General features: G+C 39.6%; 1 protein-coding gene and 1 long non-coding RNA gene across 2 annotated transcripts; both read left to right on the plus strand.

Annotated features, from left to right (window-relative positions):
• Nucleotides 1-6,532: 6,532 nt before the first annotated feature.
• Nucleotides 6,533-19,649, plus strand: LOC119693116 (dual specificity mitogen-activated protein kinase kinase dSOR1). Its single transcript, XM_048628562.1, has 9 exons — nucleotides 6,533-6,844; nucleotides 6,934-7,103; nucleotides 7,490-7,614; nucleotides 8,243-8,393; nucleotides 9,229-9,422; nucleotides 9,868-10,032; nucleotides 10,478-10,645; nucleotides 18,200-18,355; nucleotides 19,248-19,649. The coding sequence occupies exons 1-8, from the start codon at nucleotides 6,726-6,728 to the stop codon at nucleotides 18,317-18,319; spliced, it is 1,212 nt and encodes a 403-aa protein (XP_048484519.1). The 5' UTR covers nucleotides 6,533-6,725; the 3' UTR covers nucleotides 18,320-18,355; nucleotides 19,248-19,649.
• LOC125490163 lies at nucleotides 15,711-16,438 on the plus strand. Its single transcript, XR_007267517.1, has 2 exons — nucleotides 15,711-15,777; nucleotides 15,883-16,438. It is a non-coding gene; the product is annotated as an uncharacterized LOC125490163 (long non-coding RNA).
• Nucleotides 19,650-20,767: the final 1,118 nt, after the last annotated feature.

Below are 20,767 nucleotides of genomic sequence, written 5' to 3' on the forward strand. Positions count from 1 at the left end.
GATATTGTATGATCAAAAAATCGAAAGTTAACGACCAATATAATTATTATTACAAACCCCATGAGATCGAAACCTAAAAATAGGTGCGACGACGAGCAAAGCGAGGATGAGCGTGTTAGGTGCACATGTTCATCAAAACCAAAGCGGAGCGCAGCGAAGCGGAGCGGAGCGTTTTCCAAACAGCGGAAACAATACAAGGCACCAGTTTGCGCTATGTAGGGAGACGCTCCATCAAAGTTAAAGCCAAACGAATATTATTAGGTACTTTGTATAAACCTATGCCATAGCATTATTAGGCTATTCAAGATTTGGCCATACCATTATTAGGCTAAACAATGTTATGCGAAATAATTAAATTTGAGCAAACGAAACTTAGGTGTTTAAAGATTGTGCCTAAAGAGTTTTAGACGAAACGAGCCTTATGCCACATAAGTCTTGGCAAAGTGATAGTTCGGCCAAAAAAGTTTAGACCATACGAGTTATGCGAAATGAGTTTTGGTCAATAAAGATTATGCGAGATGAGCGGAACCCAATAACTGTATTCATTCTTATTTGGCACAAAATGTTAACAATCTTTGTGCGTCTTTTTAATCAAAATACTATTACTTTTTTTTGGCGGGAACGAAAACGTGTCGGACGTATTTAATTTTTCAAAAGTTTAAAATTAAATAATTAGCTCAGGAAACAGTATTTGCATACCTAATTTTGTTATCGTGGTTACTATTGACGATTGTAACATTTATTTGTTATAGTTTTCGATCTTAAGATGAAATATAAGAAAAATGGATAACACTAAACTTCCTTCAAGTTGTAGCGAGAGCGAAGAGATTCAATCGTTGTTTAATGATTGTGAAGGCGATAAAGTTTGTACTTATGAAGATTCTGTGCAAATGGAGTGTCAGATGAACATCGAGCGCTCAACGGGGAAGCGCCCGAGACCGCCGAGCAACGAAACAGATGGAGATGACAATGATGGCTTCATTACTGTACAAAGGAAACCAAAACGAATATTTCGTACAGCTTCTAAAGGCAGTATCGAGGAGAAGATTTATGAGGTATGTTTGTCATCTAAAAGTTGTTTACCTAAACAAGTAGGGTTGGCCAAATGGTTGAAATCTTTGGGTATACAAAATATTATGAAGATTAACTCCAAAGGTCCGTACAGAGCATTTATAACTTTTGGAAGCAAAGAAGACGCAGAGAAGTTAATAAAGTGTGAAAAACTTATTGAGATGGGCTATAAATGCCAATTTACGAGTGAAGTAAGTTTGGTTTTTGGTGTTATAAGGGAAGTTGACTTAGACATTGATGAAAAAGAGTTATTAAATGAAATATCGTGTGAACAAGAGATTGTATCAGTGCGTAGGCTCATGAGACTGAATGAGTTACGTGAATGGATTGACAGTGAAACTGTTAGAATTGGTTTTAAGAGTCCAATCGTACCTACGTATGTTTCTGTTTTCGGCGCTTCATTCAAAGTTGATTCATATACTTTTCTAGTAAGTCAATGCTCTGGATGCTGGAAATATGGTCACTCCATAAAGTTTTGCCCTACAAAAAAAATTAAATGTCCAAAGTGCGGCAAAGATCATGTAAACTGTGAAACCACTGACTTTTTCTGCATAAATTGTAAGGGCGCCCATATGGCGCTTGATAAGTGTTGTCCGATGTTTATTAAGGAAAAGAAAATTCGAGACATCATGTGCCATGACAATGTGACTTATAAGAAAGCAGTGGAAATATACCTGTGTACAATGAAGACGTCTAAGGAGTCTGATGTGGTGCAGAACATTGTGGAGAAAGAACTACGTCATAGTAATATCCCACCAAACATTGGTGTCGTAGGTAAGAATGAAGGTCAGAATATCACTTTGAATAAGTCATACAGGGATGTACTCGTGTCCAAAGCATACGTCATACATGATAATAATAAAGTAACCGATAGTTGTTCTGATAGTGAGATAGAGATAAATGGTGCAAAAACATGTAAAAAGCCTAATACCAACAAAAATAAGAAGAAACAAAGACAAGGCATAGATGAACTCGCTAACATTATGCAAGAGCACTCTTATGCTGGTAATAGTGGTAATACGGTGCAGGTTGAAGAAAATGAGTATAAAAAGGATCAAAGGCAAAACAAAACAAAGGAAAAACAGTTATGGTTTAGAGAGCTGTTTCAAAGATTGAAGGAAATAATCTTTTCAAAATCCTCAATAGAAGAAAAAATCTTTAGTATGTTAAAAGTAGTAGTTGAAAAAATTAGTAATTTTGTTATGAATATGTTTACTGAGGGTGATTTAATACAACGTATGTTCTCTGGTTTATATAATGGATAAGTCATTAAAAAGTCATGTTATTAATATATTTCAGTGGAATGCACAAAGCCTTAGACCTAAAATTACAGAATTTGAAGCGTTAGTAAATAGAGAAAATATTCATATATGTATTTTAAGTGAAACGTGGTTAGAGCCAGAAAGTAGATTGAATATCAATGGTTATAATGTATATAGGCACGATAGGTTTGATTCATATGGCGGCGTTGCAATTTTAACTCATAAATCCATTAATACTGTATTCAAACGTGTTAGCATTAGAAATTCAGGTATTGAAATTATTCAAGTACAAATTCTTAATTGTAAGCTGTTAAAAAGTATTTACTCCATCTATTGCCCCTCAAGTGTAACTGTGTCATCAGCTGACTGGGATGAATTATTTTCTCTTTCATCTAGTAATTCCATAATTGCTGGTGACTTTAATGGCCACCATGTATGTTGGTCGAATAAATCTGATACCCGAGGGGAGCAGATATTTGATAGTTCTCTGGAGTTCGGCTATGTTTCATTGAATGATGGACGGCCAACTAGGGTCAAGATGGTTAACGGAGTATTACAACAGTCTAGTCCTGATATAACGTTTTGCTCTTCTGACATTGCTATTAATGTGACTTGGAATGTTACTTGTGAGAACTTGGGTAGTGATCATTTGGTTCTTAAATATTCTTTAGGGTATCAAGATAGATTAAATTTTATAGAAAAAAGAAACTTTGCTAAAGCTAATTGGAATGAATATACGGAGTTTCTAAATATAATATTTTCTGAATCTGTATCATTCGAATGTGTACAGGTCATGTATGATTGGTTTTTAGAGAAGATTAATAGTGCAGCAAACAAATCGATCCCTTTAATTAAAATTTGTACAAATCCTATTCGAAATTTTACCCCTAAGCAATATTGGAATCAAACATTGTCTAAAGCAGTAGCAGAACGTCGATTAGCTCTAAAAACCCTGAGACGTAACCCAACACCAGATAATCTATGTGTATTACAAAGAAAAACTGCGGAAGCTCAGCGTTTGATTAGAAGAGCAAAATCAGATAGTTGGCATACCTTTTGTGATAATATTTGTGAAACTACTAATGTATCTGATATGTGGCGGAAAATGAGATGGATGAAAGGTTATCAGCACGTTAGAAGATGCGTGACTGAGGAAAAAAAAGAGGAATTGTTACAATCCCTTACGCCTGATTTTGTTATAAATAATACCCCCTGTTTTATCTCTTCAAATGAATTGTTAGAAAGTGAATTCACTATTGTTGAATTGGAGAATAGTCTTAAGCTAAAGTATTCTGCCCCTGGCAATGATAATATTTCCTATTCGATGTTGTCTCATCTTCCATTGAATGCGAAAATATTTCTTTTGAATATATTTAACCGTGTTTTAGTCTCAGGGTATATACCAATTCAGTGGAGAGATATTGTAATAGTTCCCATACCAAAAAATAATGATAATGACCCTAAACTCAGACCTATTTCACTTATATCATGTATTTGTAAGCTATTTCACTCTATGTTAAACAAACGACTGGAATGGTACTTAGAAAGCAATAAATTATTATCTCCTAATACGACGGGATTTAGGAAAGGGCAGTCGTGTTTGGACAATTTAGCTCGGTTAGTCACGAACATTCAGGTAGGATTTTCTAAGAATAATGCTACTATAGCTTGCTTTGTAGATATAGATGGAGCTTATAATAATGTGATAATAGAATGCCTTGTAAATATTTTAGACCGGTTAAAAGTTGGAGCCACTATATGTCAATAACTATGTATGGGAGTTTTCTAAAAAAAGATTTTTAAAAATTAAAGTTGATGATGCTAATGCTAATGGATGTACAAGATGGGCAAGCAAAGGCATTGCCCAAGGTGATCCCTTGTCTCCGTTGCTTTTTAATGTTGCTACTATAGACATATGTAGAAATATTCAGAATGTATTTATAAGTCAGTACGCTGATGATTTTGTTTTGTACAGTAATCACAACAAATTAAGCGACAGCATCATTCAGATGCAGTTATCAGTAAACACTTTAATACATTTGCTAAGTCAATTAGGATTGGAGTTAGCAGCCGAGAAATCGAAACTGTGTGTTTTCAGTAGAGGAAGAATTCGTCAAAATGTTAGTATTTTTGTAAATAACATTGCATTGGAATCGGTTGATTGTATAAAACACTTAGGAGTTTGGTTGGATAGTTCTCTTCGATGGACAAAACATATTAAAGAAACTTATGAAAAGTCCTGTAAGTTTTTGCAGATATTTAAAGTCTTATCTGGGTCGGGTTGGGGCGTTCATCCCCAACATTTACGTAGATTATATTTATCACTAATTCGGAGTAGGATTGATTACGGAAGTTTTTTATATGATAATAGCGCCAAAACAAATGTGAAGAAATTGGATTTATTACAAAATAGAGCAATGAGAATCGTGGGTGGTTACGTCAGATCTACTCCTGTATATGCCATGGAAAGTGACCTATGCATTCCTCCACTTGTTTTAAGACGGAAATACTTAGCGTTTAAATATATTTTAAAGTCTCGTTCGTTTGAAGGAAATCTTACTGTTAAGAATCTTTCCGAATTGGCTCTGCATTTGCATAATAACTTTTGGTCTAGGAAAAAAAAACCTTTGCTAGCAGATACTTTCATAGAGACTGGTTCAGAAAATATTGCTTCGGCTGTTCCCTTAGAAAATTTCAGCTTAGATACATGGATGTCATCTATACAGGGTGTTGCAAAATTGGTATACTAAGCCGAAACCTACATGTGCAGCATGGTATATCTAAGCCCGAAACTGAAATCAGAATTTGGAAATTCGCGAAAAAAAAAAAAAAAAATCCATAGTAAAATGTCACGTGACCAACAAAGTTTCTATGGAAAATGAAATTTTTTTTTCGCGAATTTTCATATTCTGATTTCTGTTTCAGGCTTAGATATACCATGCTGCACATGTAGGTTTCGGATTAGTATACCCTTTTTGCAACACCCTGTAGATATCAAAAAGTTTATTAAACCAAATATACAACTTTTTGATATCTACAGGGTGTTGCAAAAAGGGTATACTAATCCGAAACCTACATGTGCAGCATGGTATATCTAAGCCTGAAACAGAAATCAGAATATGAAAATTCGCGAAAAAAAAATTTCATTTTCCATAGAAACTTTGTTGGTCACGTGACATTTTACTATGGATTTTTTTTTTTTTTTTTCGCGAATTTCCAAATTCTGATTTCAGTTTCGGGCTTAGATATACCATGCTGCACATGTAGGTTTCGGCTTAGTATACCAATTTTGCAACACCCTGTATAGATGACATCCATGTATCTAAGGCAATTTGGCTGCTTCTGACCATGGCTCAGCCAATATACTTTGGAAAACTCCAACATCGATTCTATTAATATTAAACTTATCAACTAACTGTTGCCGCCGACTTGCATTCCGGACACATTCCATTAGGAAATGGTATACGTCATCTTCTACTCCACATTCATCACATTTGGGTGAAGTAACTTTTCCCATCAAGAATCCGAATTTATTTAATGGAATATGACCAGAACGAAGTCGGAGAGCCATCACAATTTGTTGTCTGTTTAATCGACTTGAACTAAACCAAGGTATTCGAGGGGGCTCACACACTATACTTCGGTACCAAATTCCCTTTTCTTTGGATATCTTGTTTATTGTTTTGTGTATGTTAATTAGAGGGTACGATGGGACTGTCATCGTCACCTAGTGACAAAAGTTCCTTAAATAAAATAGATTGAAAAAAAAAAAAATACTATTAAACAAATAAACTGCAGCCAAAATAAATGGTTTAATTATGAAATTAATTATTTTTGCTTAGTAAGAATTTCAATTCTCATTATGTTTTATTTTATAACTTAGTTTTTAAATAAATTCAAATAAAAAGACACTCCAAGACTGCTCAAAATCGGTGACAAGTAAGAAAAAATGCATGAATTATTTACTCAGATTATTTATGTACCTGAAAAAATGCCGGACCGTGAAACATACAAACCTACTCTGAATCATTATTCTAAGGCCCTGTTCTTAGAGCCATAGACAATCATGTCACATTGTTTTAATCTGTGTTTAACAGCAATAGATCAACGTTGTATTTAGGTGTTTATTTTTCATGTTCAGATAGAAGAGCTATATAAAACGTTGAACTTTTGTTAATGACTAAACTAATCGACCACAGACAAAATATAATTTGACAAATGGTGAAACAAGGGAGGTGGTGACGAATTTATCGAATTTTTATTTATTGTGCGGTGTTTCTAATCTAAATAACAGGTGTTTTGGGAAAATACCACCATTCTACGTATCTTAAAAGTGTAAACCTATAGAAAAAACAATATTCCTCTAAATGCCGTGACGAAAACGATCCCAAGATGAGTAAGATGTCGAAAAATAAGTTAAATTTGACCCTACCACCAGGGTCAATAGACACAGCCCCGGCTGTAACACCTTCAAATATGACTCCCCAATTAAAATCTGCAACCGCTGTCGAGTAAGTATTGTAGCCCTACAAGTAAGCTCTTCCGAATCAATTTGTATAGAGATGTAACAGGTGCTTTGATTGACTCCTTCATTTTGTAGGAGGCAGGGTCTTGCTGGGAAGTCTAAGACCAGTATCGAAGCTCTCACTGAGCGGCTGGAGCAGATAGAGATGGATGACACCCAGCGGAGGAGGATAGAAGTGTTTCTCTGTCAGAAAGAGAAGATAGGAGAGCTCAGTGATGATGACTTTGAGAAACTGGGAGAATTAGGTGAGTTTTGTATACAAACTATAGATTAAAAGCTTATGTTAATAATCTTAGATAAGGATCGACATATATACATTCCCTGTTAAATAGGTAGGTATCTGTGGTTTGTTTCACTATCACTTTGTTAATCCTAGCTCTAATCTAATGCTTGATATTTTTCCCTATGCCTGTATGTGCACCTCAAGCTGAGTTTTAGGTGTTCAACACCACTGACCTCAGCCTTGCCACAATCATTACTTACTTATACCCTATCTCTGCTGGGGAGCATAGGACCAAAGTGAAGTACCACACTTTACAGTCTCAAGCCAGCTCAGAGACATCTATGGTCTTGAGTGATCATAAGCAATAGTTAGGTGTGTTGTGTGACCTACTAATATGAATACTGACAGGTCAAGGTAACGGCGGCGTGGTGATGAAGGTGCGGCACAAGTCCACAAGCCTCATCATGGCACGCAAGCTCATCCATCTGGAGGTCAAGCCCGCCATCAAGAAACAGATCATTAGGGAGCTGAAGGTTTGATACATTTTCATTTATTTATTCACAGAATTGATAACTATCAAGATCATTAGGGAACTTGATTTATTTATTTATTTGCAAACTATGACTTGTAACTAATGTATGTATGCTGACCTGATAGATTTCTTTATTTTATACCTTTACTGTATTGCAAATTGGTTTATACTAGCAATTCAAAGCTGAAACATAATCAATTATGTTTTGTACAACGATTTCACAATCACATTGAACATGCATATCATATAGGCCTACAGCGGTGGTAGCTCAGTCGGGTAAGCGCCCGCTTCTCAAGCAAGAGATGCGGGTTCGAATCCCGGCGCTGACATGTACCAATGAGTTCTTTTAACTTAAGTACAATGTATACCATCGCTCTTACGGTGAAGGAAAACATCATGAGGAAACCTGCATATCTAGATTTAGCACATCTAGATATGTGAACCCACCAACCCGCAGTGGACTAGCGTGGTGGGAAATGGTCCAAGCTTAGGAAGGCAGCTTAGACCTTGGGGATATGCACAAAGGTTCCACTCGAGAGAGCCAGGTGCAGGTACTTACACCCCCACAGAGAATAGAATAGAATAGAATAGAACATATAGGCCTACAATTTTATTTACTTTTCTTGCAGGTACTGCATGAATGCAACTTCGCGCACATAGTGGGCTTCTACGGAGCCTTCTATAGTGACGGAGAGATTTCCATCTGCATGGAGTACATGGACGGAGGCTCGCTGGATCTCATCCTGAAGAAAGCGGGAAGGATTCCTGAAAATATCTTAGGTAAACTTTATTAGGGTTTGCAAAATATGGCTGTGTTAACTTTGTCAAGTTAGTACACAATATACAGAGTGTAACGAATTTTTTAAAGTCATAGAACATAAGCTATTCAGGATGACCCCCTGAATCACCTACTTTCTGTTCACTGTACCACTATTGGGTGATGGGTCTTATCTTTTTATGTTATTTGCTTATTATAATAGTCAGAGCATGTTAAATATTTCAATGTTTATAATTTACACTCATTATATTAAGATAAACTCCATCCATGCATCTTGTAAAGGAATTAAAGCCACTGATAAGGATAACTGATTTAAGATAAAAATAATGACTAAGCACTAGATATTGCTTTGCAGTGACTATAAGTAGAAGTAGATTATATTATCTCAGCAAAAAATGTGTAACATGAGCAGAGAAAGAAATGGAATGGTATCAGTAATTTATCCTTTGTTAGAATCAAAAGATAGCAGAATTAACTATTTGAATTTTTACCTGACCATCTATCTACATTATGCACTAAAGTATACTTACTACTTTAATATCTTTGTTGATTACTAGGTATGGATGAAGCGATAATTGAAGATTTATTTGGCTAATAGCCAGTAGTTTAATCATCTAATGTTGACATAACATTCATTGGATGATTTTATTCCCAATAGTTGGCTCATTGAGGTAGTGCTTAGTAGGCAAAGAAGAGGTGTTTTCTCGCAATTTTATTTTGCGAAATATTTGAGATCGCAAAACGTAGATACGACGCACAGAAACTCATATCACAGAACCAAATCGAATTCTACCACAACTTTTTCGTTTACATAAACTGTGTCCATTCACTCTCCAGGCACTATAACATCGGCGGTGCTGAAAGGCCTGAGCTACCTGCGGGACAAGCACGCCATCATGCACCGCGACGTGAAGCCGAGCAATATCCTCGTGAACAGCAACGGGGAGATCAAGATCTGCGACTTCGGCGTCTCCGGACAGCTGATCGACTCTATGGCCAACTCGTTTGTGGGCACCAGGAGTTATATGTCTGTATGTATTTTGATTAGCTAATGATGGTCCACCACTGCACGTCGTAGCTCCACATGACGCACTCATAACTCGGGCAATTATCCAACTACTTTAACTAACACTGTTATTTAAAACTAGTATCGGGAACTAAGTTGGACAATTCAAAACAACTTGAAGACATCCATAAGAACCGCCAAAGCTACAAATGCGAATTCCACTCGCTCCGATTGAAATGGAGCCGTTACATATACATCTTGCTTATACTCATAGTTATCTCTGACGTTTCTTTGGCTTGCTAACGCACATTAAAATAAACTAAATCTACTTTATTGATCACTTGACTGTTTAATATGAAGAGCAGATATTTTTGTGAGGACAACAGTTACTTTAAAATCCCTCTATCACCCTAAAAAGTTGTGGGCACATTCCGAATACTCTGTATACCCTTTTTCTCTCCCGTCTCCAGCCGGAGCGGCTCCAAGGCACGCACTACTCGGTGCAGTCGGACATCTGGTCGCTGGGGCTGTCGCTGGTGGAGATGGCGGTCGGCATGTACCCCATCCCGCCGCCCGACGCCGCCATGCTCGCCGCCATCTTCGGCGAGCGCCGCGACCACCGCGAGCCCGCGCAGGTACGCACGGGGTCTGTCTGACCTCGGGCCCCGCTGCACGGGGTCTTTATCTACTTAGTTAGATAAATGTCAAATGTGATTGGTATAAAACGCATTAAACAATTTTATCGACGTCGATAACGAACCCGTGTAGCGGCCGCTATTCCATCAAAATTACATCAATGCCCGCTGAAGGGGTCTGTTATCGACTTAGTGTAACTATATCGCGAGTCGCGATAAATACGGCGCTGTGATTTGTGGAACGAGCATTAAACGATGTCGTCGTTAAAGGACCCATGCCGCGGGGCTCTGCCTCGGTAGCGAAGACGCGATTACTCGGTGCAGTCGGACATCTGGTCGCAGGGGCTCTTGCTGGTTAAAAACCGTCAACAAAATAAGCTGTTGCAACCTCCAAAAGCGTATTCTTTACTTTATTTCTCAAAAACGATCATCTCTTCAATTCCAGGCGCCCAACTCCCCGCGTCCGATGGCGATATTCGAGCTGCTGGACTACATCGTGAACGAGCCGCCGCCGCGCCTGCCCGCGGGCCTGTTCTCCGACCAGTTCAAGGACTTCGTGGACCGCTGCCTCAAGAAGAACCCCGACGAGCGCGCCGACCTCAAGACCCTGATGGTGAGTGCGGCTTTTGTAGGGATATGGACCTGTTCCATCAAGTTGACTCAGTAACCGCTGCACGGGTCCTTTATCGCGTTTCTAAATATAACGTCATTATATCGTGATTCGCGATAAATATGGCGCTGTGATTGGTGGAACGCGCGCATTTCTCTGCTGCACCGGTCATTTATCGAGTTAGAAACGTCAATATATCGCGATTCGCGATAAATATGGCGCTGTAATTGGTAAAACTTGCTACACGGGTCTGGCATCAAGTTAGATACGCCACTATATCGCGATTCGCGATAAATACGGCGCTGTTATTCGTGGAAGTTAGAAACGTCATAATTTCACTATCGCGATAAATACGGCGTTGTATGAGTCTATCGACGTCGGTAACAGTGGCGGCTGGTGCCTCAGATACCCGGTGGTGCACTTTATGGGTTTAGTAAATTTTGGAAGAAAAATAGATTATTACAATTAGAAGTAACAAAAACAATATAAGTATATTTTACCTTATTTATATTTTAATACAATTCTGCGTTCCTTTTTTGACGCGAAATTGCTTCTCCGCCGACAACACACGGAAAGCAAAATAAAGTCTCTCACATTCACATAACCATTTCTTATTATTGTACATTTCACTTTTGAAAAGTCTGGTATATACCTAAGTTTTATTTTTTGCACTCCTGTTTTAAGATGAGAAAAGGCCGAGGCGGCCCAGCAGATTTAATGTCCAGTCTATTTTGAAATATCCTAATATTGCTTTTTATGAAGTCAATATTGTATTTTACACTGATTTTCACTGACACACACATACACACTCACGAAATCTTTACTACTTTCTTAGTTAATAAGTAATTAAACAAATTAATTACGTATTCGCGCGCGAAAGGTGAAACTGTGACAATGAGATGACAAATGACAAGTGCATCGTTCGTAGGTCACGCCACCGGTCAAGGCCACCGCCCGCGCCTCCCGAGTCCCGTGGCGTCATTCGTATTATTTCGGAAATTTCGCGTGCGGCGCACGAATTTATCCTAGAACTGCATACAGTTTGTACTGAGCATCTTCCGTCTCACGCGCCAGGCGATTTCCATCCTGTTTCATACTATGTGTAGAAGCTCGCTCCGTGCGACAATCCGAGCGCACGAGGCCGTTTTTGTTCAAGCAAAAATAAGATCTAATTCTTTCGCAGTAGAAATCAAAATAGGCCAGCTCGATTTAATTTAAGTCGTAACGATAATCAGATTGATGTAATTTCTGTTTAGGGTAGGTATTATGGTTGTTATATTGGTATTATGTGTTCCGTAGCGACATCTGAAATCCATGTTATGAGATAGCATCTCCCTTATCATCGTAGCAGCTTGCAGTTTTCAAATTTTCGCGCCAAAATCCCACGCTTTCTACGATTGGTCAAGCCTCGGGCGCGGGCGGCGTCGCTTTCTAGCTGTCAGATTAGTGACTTTTCCACCATTATTGCGTCAAACTTAAAGTCGTACGCATTGCAGTTTTTTCGAAATCTTGTTTTATCTGAAATATTAGCAAATTTCCAACAAGATTTTGTTCGCGTCTCGCGTGTTGTGTGAAAATACCAATATTAAGATGGATGCAGGGTCAGATGGGTGCAATTCGGAAAGTGTTTTTCCGCATGTCAAAATGGCGGGCCCGACGCGTGCCTTTCCGAAGAAAATGAGTGTTTGGTGTACATGCTGCGGTCCCCCGTAGCAGGCGCGCCGGAGGAACACAACACGCAAGTGCAGGAGGCGGGCGGCCCGGCGCCGCGCCCGGCCGGCGCGGCCGCCGCCCCCGCCACGCCCACGCCGCTACTGCCGCCGCCCTCCCGCTCTCGTAAGAGACGTCGGGAGACGTCGAGTTTGGCTCTCGGAGTAGCATTAGCAGGGCCAGCTGCTCATTAGAGTGCGCGCGCCGCAGCCCCAAGGATCGCCGCGGCACGCGCCGCGCGTCCCTCCGCCGTCACGCGCGCTCGCGCCCGCGCCACCGCCGCCGCCGCCGCCCGGGTCCGCTCATCGAGTTTTTCGGAGCTTGATACACAAGGTTTGAAGTTCTGTCGCAGCAGCCGGTAAGTCAATTACCTATCTGACTTAGTGAGTGCTAATAAGGAAAACCAACTAAGGCCACAAGACTTTTTACTTACACCACAATCAAATGACGAGGTGTGTAATTTATCAATTTCCATAAAAGAACCGTTAGTTCCGGCGGCACCATCTTTAAGAGTGGCTAAAATTGAGGAACACCAACACTTTAACAAAAGTGTCTGGAAGTCTTAGGGATATGCGGACACCCATAAGAAATACTTAGCATTTGACATGTCCCACGTTCGTAGACTTTAAAGTTAACGAAGAGTTGGCCAACGAGTCGAATTCCTTTATTAACTGGCCTCGTATGCAGCGTAGTGTTGCAGAATTATCTAATGCATTTTTAACTCAAAATAAAATAGTTAATTCTTCACTGCAAAATGTTATTGACTGGGGGTCAAAGGTCAATGAACCGATAACAGCTACTACCTTGTATTCGAAAATAAAAGAAATTTTTTATAAGGATTCTAAGCATGAACTAGTCTCAGGATATATTACAGATTATTTGCAGAAAGCGAAAATACGGAACGAATGTATTGCAGCACGTAGGGGGGCACTTTTGAAACTTCTTGGCGATAAATATATCAGACAGGGCGTAGGCAATATTCCTCTGTCATCTGAATATTTATTTAATCCACTAATGCTGGCAGAGTACATCAAAAAGATACAAATATGTTTATTATAGAAAGTAAATTACAAGTGACACAAAATAATTACTTAGCATGTACAAAATGGTTACTTAAACAAACTAACAATAACATTGGTTTTTGATGGTACTTTTGTAAATTTATCGTCACTCCCATGTTGCCGTTAACTCTGCACTAGGCGGTATTGACAAGTTATAACGTGCTACCGTAATATATAACACTGAACCACAACCTTCGACGTCTAGGTCAAGGTCAAGGTTATCGGTCTTTACACAGCCGACAAGACAACCCGCGCGCAGTGCTATGCCGTTACAGTCGGTAGGTAGGTACAGTTGCCCCCGCATACCTACTCTGCTCAACTGTCTAATAAGCCAATGTCCTTTCCTGGTTTTCAAGCAGGGGGAGGAGACAAAAAGATCAATAACAAATACAAGCCCCTTACAATAAATTCAAAGAATCTTATAAAAAATTACTAATTGCCATTTGTAGGCTGCCTTCAATACTACCTTTACTACGTTTGGGAACCACTCATAGCACCACCTGTAGTACCTACCTACTTAAAAGTAATAAAATCAGCTTCCCATTTTACAAAACCACCACTGATTTTACCTTCAGCAGAAAACATAATAAGATTCCATACTGGTGTCGCAAAGAATGCTCGCTCAGATAAACCAAATGTTCACAACAATCACCAATTGGATAGCGGAAACCCTCAGGACTCGAGGAATTCGCATGATTGAGTATCTCAACGATTATTGCCTTGTCAGTCAGTCCAAAGAGAACCTCTTAAACACACAAGAGCAACAATAGACCATTGATCTTCTACAAAGCTTATGATGGATCATCAAAAGTCCATAACGACTCCATCAAAAAGAGCCTGGAATTCTTGGGTGTGGGTTGGGACACACATGCAAACCGCAAGTTCCTCCCACCGTCAAAGACAGACAGTATTCAACAGTCAATTATTGGTATGCTGACATGTGGCAGTTGGAACCTAAAGCAGGCACAACGCCTCTTAGGGAAATTCAACTTTGTAGCCTTCATCACCCACCGGGGAAGGCTACATTGCCGTTTTATGCAAAGACACTGTCAAAAAATCCACTATGCCCCCAGACAGAGTTATTGATTCCAGAAGAGATTACATCAGAGCTAAAGTGGTGGTATTCAACAGTCAATTACTGGTATGCTGGCATGTGGCAGTTGGAACCTGAAGCAGGCACAACGCCTCTTAGGGAAATTCAACTTTGTAGCCTTCATCACCCATCGGGGAAGGCTGCATTACCGTTTTATGCAAAGACACTGTCAAAAATCTTGTCTATGCCGCCAGACAGAGTTATTGATTCCAGAAGAGGTTTCAACAGAGCTAAAGTGGTGGCTACAGAATCTGCACATCCCGTACTTGATCCACGAACCACAACGAGTGATGAATTACCTGACCACAGATGCCTCAGACCAGGCATGGGTTGCCCAAATAAACGATTCAAAGGTTTCGGCCAGTGGGAGAGTTTACAGATGTCATGACATTGTAATTTGAAGGAAATGTTCACTGTTATAGGTGCCATAAGCATGAAATACAAGACACTCAGACAGACAACAGTATTACTACTACAGAGGGACAACAGGACAGTTATGGCCTACATCAAACAAGAAGGAGGGACCAGGTCGTTGACCCTACATTGCCTAGCCAAGACACTACTGGACCTCATCGACGAGCTCGACAGTATGCTGACACCATAGTATGCTGACACCACAGTACCTTCCAGGCGTTACAATGCAAACTGCTTGTCACGCGGACCAACTCCAGAGTGACACTTACTCAGCCCAGCAGTAGAACGGATCGTCAGCTTTTGGGGCATACATACCTCAAATGTCAACAAGGAAATACCTACACACCTATTTGGAATAAATGGTCGGTTTGGTGCTCTAAGCTCATTGACATATATATTACTGCGTAAGGACAGGCCCAACCACTCAAGAAAATGGCACCCGCACGTTGGCCCTAAAATAGACATTTTAGGGCCAACGGTCCTCAGTCGACAGTTGTCTGTGACGGAGAGATGAGTCTTTGTTTCTTGTGATAAATATGCCTATTTTTGTTGTGAAAGGCTAAAAAACTATGATACGAAGGTCAAAAAGGAATATGGAATATCGTATCATCCTTAATTAATAAATAAACACATTTTAAAGCGATAATTATTTTACTACTAAAGTCTACAATGGCCGCACGATGTAACCTTGTACGGACGTCCGCATGCAACTCACTCATATTATTATGTACCTACTGTCCGGTGACGGTAAAATATGAACGCACGTACAAGGTTGCGTCGTCAGGATAAGTAGCTCGGCTCTGACATAGTTCCAACAAATTATGACAGATGGCAGTTATTTTGCTTGTATGAAGAAGGTTTGAGTAATATGACTGGGGATAGGGTAAAGTGGCGTGACATGACCAACAAAGCCGACCCTAAATAAGGATAAGGCAAGGAAGAAGAAGAAGAAGAAGAAGAAGGTTTGAGTAAAATGTTCTGAAGGGCGTATCCTTCCTTTTGAAATCATTGTCTAAGCTACATATAAACAAGTTTATTCCTTCGTCAGTAATGGTCGCAAAATATTTAGCTTCTATATTTCTTAATGATGGTGTAGCGAGTCCGCGTTGTTCTATGGTGTAGCTTATCGATCTGTTCTTGTTCATAAATCTGTAATTTCTATAAAAATATCACAGAATCTGGTCGTAAAACACGTTTTAAAGGCTATTTCAGTAGCAAAACCTGTGCCCATGAAGCCACCCATGTGGAATGCACGTGTGCTCATAGAATATCTACAGCATTCATCTCCGCTGGTAGATAAATTTTTTGGAGTAACTAAGAGAACAGCTACTTTACTCCTATTATACTCGGGGCGCAGGGTACATGATTTAACTTTGCTGCATTGTAACAATGATCATTTAATTGACGATGGTAAGAGTATAGTCATAGTTCCTGTGTTTGGTTCAAAACCAGATACAAACTCATATCCACAGTCAGGTTAGAAGCTGCTATCGGGGGCAGATCATAATATAGATGTAAATAAAAAAATAAAAATAAAAAAAAAAAATAAAAAAAATATGCTAAATGAATTATTGTGTGATATACATGCCTAAATAGGTATATAATTATTCTAAGTTTGTTGTGATTAGGTCTATTAGGTTCATGGCCAATTTATTTTTTAATAAATTAGTATAAGGTATTTTAATATGGTCACCTCCATTTCATTGGTATTTCCATAGTTAGTACCTATATTTCTCATCACGGATTTATATCTGATGATCAAAGTAAGTTACCTACTTCACATTATTGCGTCATCTCTAGCTGCCAGGTGATAACAGACATTTCTCATAACATGGATTTCAGATGTCGCTACGGAACACATAATATTGGAGTTTTACCTACCATTAAAACTCTTATTATGTTTCCAGCGACATCTGAAATCCAGCAAGCGCTACCTGGCGCTGCTATTATTATTCGGGAATATAATGGTGGAAAAGTCACTAATCTGACAGCTAGAAAGCGACGCCGCCCGCGCCCGAGGCTTGACCAATCGTAGAAAGCGTGGGATTTTGGCGCGAAAATTTGAAAACTGCAAGCTGCTACGATGATAAGGGAGATGCTATCTCATAACATGGATTTCAGATGTCGCTGGAAACATAATAAGAGTTTTAATGGTAGGTAAAACTCCAATATTTTTTGTGAAGTTTTTTTTTAGATGTAGGTACCTAGTATGGTATAGGAAGAAGGAAGGTACATATTTAGAAGGTTTTTAAATGGTAGTGCGTTGCACGGGCGCACTTTAGGTACAGCCGCCACTGGTCGGTAACAATCCCGTGCAACAGAGCCATGGTTCCTTAAAACACCAGATGTAGCTACTGAAGCGCCTCGCCTCGTCCGATGGCGATATTCGGGCTGCTGGACTACATCGTGAACGAGCCGCCGCCGCGCCTGCCCGCGGGCCTGTTCTCCGACCAGTTCAAGGACTTCGTGGACCGCTGCCTCAAGAAGAACCCCGACGAGCGCGCCGACCTCAAGACCCTGATGGTGAGCGCGGCTTTTGTAGGGATATGGACCTGTTCCGTCAATTTGATACGGTCCCCGCTGCACGGGACAGTTATCGAGTTAGAAATAGAGCGCTGTGATTGGTGGAACCCGCTGCACGGTTCTGTAATCGAGTTAAACGTCAATATATCGCTATTTACGATAAATACGGTAGTATTTAATCGATGTCGGTAAGACATCACATGAAGGGTTATTGTTATAGCGAGTTGGTGATACCACATAACACAAAAAAATTACACCCAAGACCCAAAAACAAATATCAGCCCTGGCCGGGGTACGAACTTGGGACCTTCGGCATAGTATTCAGCGTTACAAACCACTGCAACATCCGGTCGTCACATTAGTATGCAGGCCAGCAAAAGTGGCGACACCATATTGTCAGTAGCAGCTCGTGAGACGAATACAGTAGGTGTGTCCGCTTCCACGTCACTTTGTGTTATTCATTCTGTATAATAATATCTGAAGTCTGTTTTTTAATCTCAGATACTAAATTGATATATTTTAAACGGATGATCATCAGTGGATTGTCCCGCGACTAAGTGACATATTGTTCTATTGGCGGGACAATCGACTATTGATGAACCGTTCAGAATCTCATCAAAAGACAGGTACTTTATTAATCATCATCAATGAATCAGAATATAAAAGCCCTTTTTATTTCCGAATGGGCGGTTGTTTTTAGTTGACTTTCGTCAAGAACGTATTTATTTTACGATGAATCTTTTCCCCCCCTTCCAGAACCACGAGTGGATCCACCAAGCGGACGCGGCGCGCGCCGACATCGCGGGCTGGGTGTGCAAGACCATGGACCTGATGCCCTCCACGCCCAACTCCAATGTGTCTCCTTTTTCTTCATAAGCTGCAAGAAGTGCATACTTTCAACAGCGAAAAAGGGTGAGTGCGTTTTTAGGGTTCCGTAGCCAAAATGGCAAAAACGGAACCCTTATAGTTTCGTCATGTCCGTCTGTCCGTCTGTCACAGCCGATTTACTCGGAAACTATAAGTACTACAGTGATGAAATTTGATGGGAATATGTGTTGTATGAACCGCTACAAAAATATGACACTAAATAGTAAAAAAAAGAATTGGGGGTGGGGCCCCCCATACATGTAACTGAGGGATGAAATTTTTTTTTTCGATGTACATACCCGTGTGGGGTATCAATGGAAAGGTCTTTTAAAATGATATAAAGTTTTCTAAAAAACATTTTTCTTAAAGTGAACGGTTTTTGAGATATCAGCTCTCAAAGTCGTAAAAAGTATGTCCCCCCCCCTCTATTTTTATAACTACGGGGTATAAAATTCTAAAAAAAATAGAGGTGATGCATGCTAATTAACTCTTTCAACGATTTTTGGTTTGATCAAAGTATCTCTTATAGTTTTTGAGATAGGTTGATTTAAGCTACGGAACCCTTTGTGCGCGAGCCCGACTCGCACTTGGCCGGTTTTTTTACAATAACATGATCGCCAAAGTCACAGATATATCTTCATAGCTACCCATCACGTCCCCACTGCTGACGCACGGGTCTCCTTCCAGGGAACAAGGCTAGTTTATCAAGCTAGAAAAGCTAGTGTTAGGAAGCCACTTCTTCTGACTTCTACAAATTAAAATAGTTATGTCCACACAAAGCCAGAAGTCCTAGGTTATTAGCCCCGTGTAGACCGGGCATGTGTTGTGTCTTAACGAAAGTGGCTTAGGTTGATTCACCAGTAGACTAGGTTTCACATTCGGGATCATGTCATTAACACACTGAAAGTATGTAAAACATCTAACTTATCAATTTCAGGTCAAAACATTTCCCAAGAAAAAGCGGGTGAAACGATCAGTGAGGACGCGGCCGAAGAGTAGCGGCTCGTCCCCAGCAGTATGTCAACTCTAGATACCATTGTCCATCACACACACACATACACCATCCAGCCACACGGATATGCAACCTCATTGCCTGGTAACGCGCGGGAAAAAAGTTACGCTTCTGACACTGACAGCTGTGATTGTCTATGGTTGTGTTTTGTCTTTGGTCGGCCCAAATTCAAAACATGATAGTGACATTGCACTGATTGTGACTGTAACTTTTATCCTGTGCTATTCTTTGAAATTCGAAAGATCAACATTGGTAGTGGATCTTTCCATAAATTAAATGACACTGCACGACACACGTGATACGTCTTCGACGATTTATAAAAGAACACGTCGCAGTACGATAATGTCAAAAACAACACTCAATCATTTAATTAAAAAATCGTAAAACATATCACGACATCGATCGCAGCAACCATTTGGAAACACCCGGCATCGTACACATTCAATTTGAAAATTAATTACTAGAATTGGCTAAATTTAAGATGTAGGGGTAAAGAGACCGCGTTACATTCCACTTTGAAATACAGATGTTCTTAAAACGAAATTTAACGATATAATAATATGTAAAGAAAGTTTTCAAAGTCGTATACTAGATATACAACCGTGAGAAAATTATCTATCTGTGTTAAAAAAGTGAACTGTAACCGTTTAACAAGGTGTCTGAGTATAGATAGGGGTTAATACTAAAACATAGTGCATTCGTGGACAAACTAATCAAGGTTAAAAATTGTAAAAAAAACAAAATAACGATAAATGGTCACGTAGAGTTGATTTCACTAGTCGCAAGTCGATAACGTTTGTAGTGTTTTGACATATTTTTCTTTGCTGAAAGTGCGTAATTCATGTCAGCTGATATTTGTGATTCCAATAGTGTAAGCGCGCTCGATAGTGTATCGGCGTCTGAGCACTGGCATACTCACGCGGCCCTGTACTTGCGAGGGGCGTAGGAGCATACCAGAACTCGAAAATGTTTAAAGTCTGTAAAATACAACTCATTTTAGGAAGAAAAAATACAAAAGAATAAAAAAAATATTATCGTAGACATGTTTTCTGTATGACGTGATGCACTTTCCCCGTTATGTTTGTCGGCTTTGTTTTAGTTAGTCCGCCTTTGAGTTTGTTTGTCCCCTGTCCTAGCACCTTAGATTAGCTTCCTGTGTGTATGTTTCGTATGACCTCGTGTCGTGTTTACATTGAGAATGTGTTTTGTTTTTTTATTCAATGCTTTGTATGTCGGATTATTTCATGAATTTAATATTATTAACCTTTGTATACCTAAGGAACCAACCAGGTAGTCGTTTTATAGCTTATTTTTGTGTGGTGTTGAATATATTTTTATTCATATTACTTACAATGAATATAGGTAACTGTACCATTGATATCTGTATATAGGTAAGGATAAAATACTACGCGTACTGTGGTTCTGTGTAGATGTTAAGACATCCG

This window comes from Plutella xylostella, chromosome 21 (genome assembly GCF_932276165.1).
Source record: "Plutella xylostella chromosome 21, ilPluXylo3.1, whole genome shotgun sequence".
In the NCBI taxonomy this organism is placed as follows: domain Eukaryota; kingdom Metazoa; phylum Arthropoda; class Insecta; order Lepidoptera; family Plutellidae; genus Plutella; species Plutella xylostella.